General features: G+C 37.3%; 1 protein-coding gene across 4 annotated transcripts in view; it reads left to right on the top strand.

The window, feature by feature from the left end:
- Nucleotides 1-891: 891 nt before the first annotated feature.
- LOC121373663 overlaps nt 892-5698 on the top strand; it is a 24353-nt gene continuing 19546 nt past the window's right edge. For 2 of the 4 annotated variants that reach the window (XM_041500381.1, XM_041500380.1), the window contains exons 1-3: nt 892-1014; nt 4117-4181; nt 5320-5367. In XM_041500381.1, the coding sequence (XP_041356315.1) occupies nt 4130-4181; nt 5320-5367 (100 nt within the window). In that variant the 5' untranslated portion in view covers nt 892-1014; nt 4117-4129. Of the gene's footprint in view, nt 1015-1923; nt 1997-4026; nt 4182-5319; nt 5368-5698 lie in introns of those variants that run through there. The other 2 variants (XM_041500379.1, XM_041500378.1) reach the window with 2 other exon arrangements.

Raw genomic sequence — 5698 nt, 5'->3', positions numbered from 1 at the left:
TGGAACGTAAACAAACGGTAGGTGGCGTATTAAGGTCGACGACAGTCACTTTTCGCACCCTTGTTTTGGCTTCGTACACAACTAAAACTATCCAACAGTAATTTTTTTATATGATATATTTAACAAAAGGTACTTTTTATTTCTTTCATCATTTAAAATTTAAACTTAATATTTTGTCCAGAATTATGAAATATAAAACACATACCGACCTGTAAACAGCGTCTTTACTCGTTTTCAGGACGCTGGAAAAATGCCAATGCAAAATTGCTATTGATTTTTTTTTTTTTGTTTACATTATTAATGCACCTGGATGTGTTTGAAGAAAATCTTGTGATTAAATAATTGTCACTTTTACGAAAGATGGATTTCAAGTGAAATTACGGTAAGATATGCTAAATTTATTGTGTAGACCTACGGAGCCTACAAGGGTGCGAAAAGTGACTGTCGTCGACCTTAGATCTAACTATTACTTTAAAAAGGGGATAGATCCCAAAATTGCGCGACGTAGGCTAATGGACCACGATTCAACAGGGTACAAGTACCCTCCAGCATCTATCCTGTGAAGGAATGTTAATGAGGTCTGTAAACTTCGAAATGGCGGCACTCCATTCACAAACCTTTCCCAGATCCTCAATCAGCCAATGGAAACTCCGTCGAGAAATAAAAAACACAGATCCCATTTGTCCATTATGATTATTATAAACCAGCTCATTAAAACTATGACACAATAAAAGAATGCTATATTCACACCGAAAACTATTTTAGATCGATTTGGCCAAAGACAAGCGTTAAGACCGCTGCGAGTCAAATCCTTAGTGACGTCATCGACAATTTTCCAACCTGCTTTTGACGTCATCGGAAACAAATTGGCCACTGACGTTAGTCACGTGACTTTAGTTATAGTTTGCTTCCTGCAATCCTAACAAAACAAAATATTGTTTAAAGGTTGTTTGGGTGGGTTTTTAAAATTATAATTTCGTTGCAGTGGTTTTTTGACGGTAAAGAAGCATTCAGGTAAAAACAGCTAATACTTAAATGACAAATTTGAAAAGGAAAATTCACATTACAGTGTCGGATAAAGTCACAACACTAATAATATGCTACGGCCAAGAGAATGAAAGTTACCGATTTGCGTCCGAACAATTTTAAAAACACACTGTCATGAGGCTTTTTTTTCATTTTTCATTATTCATTATTTTTATTGATCTATTATTTCCATAGTAGATTCAAGTCCAAATGAGGTCTGTTACATGTTTGAAGGTGAAATATAAACTATTGAAATTTTTTAATTTCATTTAATTGAGCTCTAACTACTGTCCGAACCAAAATGTTAACAACTACAATAAATTACTCTCCTACCTTTAATTACCGTTACATTCCCCCCAAATTTTGTCCACACACAAGTTGTGAAAAAAACATTACAGTGACACAGATTCCACATATGAGACTGTATCGATGTCGCCAGTATCGACTTTGCTGAGATAGCATAGGGCAAAATACATACAGTTTTCTGCCATTTTGCTTTTTTATGGAATATTCTTCAAGAGGGGTGAAAGCCTACAAACTAAGTGACATAATTAATATAAAATCAACGATCTTTAGTGGTATATTTAAACAAACAAAAAATAATTTTAAAAATTAATATGACATCATTACGTTTGCTTTTATATCATGTTATGACGTAGCCCGAGTACTCTGACTGTAAGAGAGCTAGACGGACATTTGGACATAAATGCGTATTTATGTCCAAATGTCCGTCTAGCTCTCTTACAGTCAGAGTATTCGGGCTAATTATGACGTTGCTAGATTAAGTCATATTCTTTCACCCCTCTTGGAGAATATTCGATAAAAAGTCAAAATGGCAGCCGGCACAAAATTAAATGCTTTTTGCCCCATGCGATCTCAGCGAAGTCGATATTGGTGACATGGTTATCATCTAGTATGTGGAATCTGTGTCATTGCAATGGTTTTTCCTAGAATTCTGTCAGGACAAAATGTGAGTAAAATCTAACGAAAAATAAAGGTAGGAGAGCAATTTTTTGTAGTTGTTAACATTTTGGTTTGGACAGTAGCTAGCAAGGGCCTATATGATTCAGTGTCTCCTTTGACCGGCCTCGGTGGCGTCGTGGCAGGTCATCGGTCTACAGGCTGGTAGGTACTGGGTTCGGATCCCAGTCGAGACTTGGGATTTTTAATCCAGATACCGACTCCAAACCCTGAGTGAGTGCTCCGCAAGGCTCAATGGGTAGGTGTAAACCACTTGCACCGACCAGTGATCCATAACTGGTTCAACAAAGGCCATGGTTTGTGCTATCCTGCCTGTGGGAAGCGCAAATAAAAGATCCCTTGCTGCCAATCGGAAGAGTAGCCCATGTAGTGGCGACAGCGGGTTTCCTCTCAAAATCTGTGTGGTCCTTAACCATATGTCTGACGCCATATAACCGTAAATAAAATGTGTTGAGTGCGTCGTTAAATAAAATACTTCTTTCTTTCCTTTGGATTGGTGGATCAAGGCAGTCCTCACACTGAGGATAGGTATCTGCTTCATCTTCAACACCATCATAGACCATGGAGGTATTCTCCACACTATACAGCAGGACTCGTATCCACAAGCACAGTACAGCTTCTCTGTGTGGTTGAAGCAGTCATGATCCTTCATGATCATTAAGTGCCTTTTTTGTGCAAATAACAATTTCTTTTGTAAATAATGAAAATTTTCAGCGGTACCTTTCACGGCATGCGGGTGGTGGATGCAAATCTATAACTTTCATTGTTATGGCGTAACAAAATTAATGAGTTTAAACTTGGGTGAAAAAACAAAAACAAAACAAAACCGAGAGAAAGAGAGAATACAGAAACAACAGTAGCAACAATATACACAAACAAACACAAATAAACAAACAGGCCTACAGAATATGACAGAGATCAGGGACCTGGTCCACACAGGGAAATGTTCAAATACAAAATACAAATACTCTGAGTTAAAGTAAAGTGCTGATCCAGTCTCAATATAAAGATAAAGTTTGTTTTATTTAACGACACCACCAGAGCACATTGATTTATCAATCATCGTCTATTAGATGTCAAACATTTGGTAACATTAACATAATTAGAGAGAAAACTCGCTACATTTTTCCATTAGTAGCAACAGATTTTAATATATATATATGCATCATCCCACAGACAGGATAGCACACACCTTTGATATGCCAGTCGTGGTGCACTGGTTGGAACCAGAAATAACCCAGTGGGCCCATCAACGGGGGTCGATGCTAGACCGATAGGGCATCAGGCGACCGCTTTACTAGTTCACAGATATAGCAAATACACACACACACACACACACACACACACACAACAACACACAACACACACACACACACACAAAACAACGCACACACACACACACACAATCCAGGGGCGACGCAAACGGTACAGCTGGTATGGCCATGGCCGTACCACTTTTGTGTGTGTTTGTGTGTGTGTGTGTGTGTGTATTTGCTATATCTGTGAAAATGTCCTTACAAGTAATTTGAAAGGCGAGTCTGGCAACCACGAGCTGTAGAAGGTAGAACATCTAACGAAATGTAGGTGCGAAGGCATATCTTAAACTTCAAGACATATTGTGCTTGCTGATGAATAGAAAAGAATTAATAATAATAATAATAATAATTAAAATAATAATAATAATAACTAAAATAATAATAATAATAACGAAAATAAAATAATAATAATAATAATAATAATAATAATAAATAAATAATAAATAAAATAAAATGAAATAAAATGGAAATGAAATTAAAATAAAATAAAATAAAAAATAATAATATTAATAAAAAATAAAATAATATAAAATAAGAATAAAAATTTAAAACTTGACAACTTAGTTTATGTGTCAAGTCGACATTTCTGCCTCAGGGTACGAAGAGTAAAATTACGTACCCTAAAATCTTGGACAGTAATGGATACATTTTTTATAATTTTTAGTTTATATTATTGTAAAATCTAAACAGGGTGGCAGACAGGTTAAGGTACGATGTCACAATTTGACTTTAATCTGCATCTCAATAATATTGAACAAAGCCCCTTTAAACCTAACATTCCTTTCTTTTACAGGTGCTGTACGAAAATGCTGATATTACTGTGGACCATTACCATCCTGGGTTTGCCAATAACACAATGTATGTCGATTTTCTATCAACACCAACATCCTCTTTTGTTCTTTTTTTTTAAATATATTTTTTACAGGGCCATAGTGGCAATTGTTTTTTTTGTTTTTTTTTAATTTCTGGTTATTGATATTTACGTTTTAAGTATGTAACCTCCCTGAAATGGCTGCAAAATGGTATTTCAGAGCCTCTAGATTTCGGCATTTTAGGAGGGGGGGGGGGGGGGCATGCCTCCGGACCCCCTAGTGCCTTGCACCTTCCATGCTCGTTGGTTCCAAGAATTCATCTCCCCCCCCCCCCCCATGTTTTATGATTATTTTATTTTGTTCATACTTAAAGTGACAGACCTAGGTCTTTAAACATTTATAATTGTGTTAGTTGTTGGTAAAACAAGCTTTCTTAGGTATAAATATTTCACGATTGCACTAATACCTAGCTGTGAACTTTAAAAATCAATTATCTAAAAAATACAAAAAATGTGATATCGTACGTTATTTCCACGGACCCTTCATATATATATATATATATATATATATATTAATTCCTTTCTCCACCCCACCCCACCCCCACCCCCAAGTAATGACATCACATGGGACCGATTGACAATAGTATCACCCCCCGCACTCCTGATATAGGTATACAATGAAATGGATTTTATTAGCCAGTCAAATTTGTCGTTATCTGTAGATTTAATTAGAATATGTGATTATATGCAATTAACTGAAATATGAAATAATTCTTTCAGTGGGTGGAAATACCGGCCTTGGTGGCATCGTGGTTAGGCCATCGGTCTACAGGCTGGTAGGTACTGGGTTCGGATCCCAGTTGAGGCATGGGATTTTTAATCCAGATACCGACTCCAAACCCTGAGTGAGTGTGCTGCAAGGCTCAATGGGTAGGTGTAAACCACTTACACCGACCAGTGATCCATAACTGGTTCAACAAAGGCCATGGTTTGTGCTATCCTGCCTGTGGGAAGCGCAAATAAAAGATCCCTTGCTGCTAATAGGAAAGAGTAGCCTATGTAGTGGCGACAGCGGGTTTCCTCTCAAAAACTGTGTGGTCCTTAACCATATGTCTGAGGCCATATAACCATAAATAAAATGTGTTGAGTGCGTCCTTAAATAAAACATTTCTTTCTTTCTTTCAGTGGGTGGAAATCTTCCTATTGTGACAGCGGAGACGACAGATTCAAAGGGTAAGTGTGAGATGAAAGTACCAGTGGGATAGTGCTCGGCTGACACACAGTTAGTCTGGGATCGATCCCCATCGGTGGCTCATTGGGCTGTTTCTTGTTCCAGCCAGTGCACCACGACTGATATATTAAAGGCCGTGGCATGTGCTATCCTGTCTGTGGCATATAAAAGATCCCTTGCTACTAATGGGAAAATGTAGGGGGTTTCCTTTCAAAGACTGTATCAAAATTATCAAATGTTTTGACATCTTGTAGCCAACGATTAATTAATCAATGTGCTCTAGTGATGTCGTTGAACAAAACAAACATTGGATCTGCGCCTGGATCACAATGT

Source organism: Gigantopelta aegis, chromosome 5, assembly GCF_016097555.1.
Source record: "Gigantopelta aegis isolate Gae_Host chromosome 5, Gae_host_genome, whole genome shotgun sequence".
Classification (NCBI taxonomy): Eukaryota; Metazoa; Mollusca; class Gastropoda; order Neomphalida; family Peltospiridae; genus Gigantopelta; species Gigantopelta aegis.
Note: the sequence above shows the minus strand (reverse complement) of the source record. Positions and strands in the feature narration are given on the sequence as shown.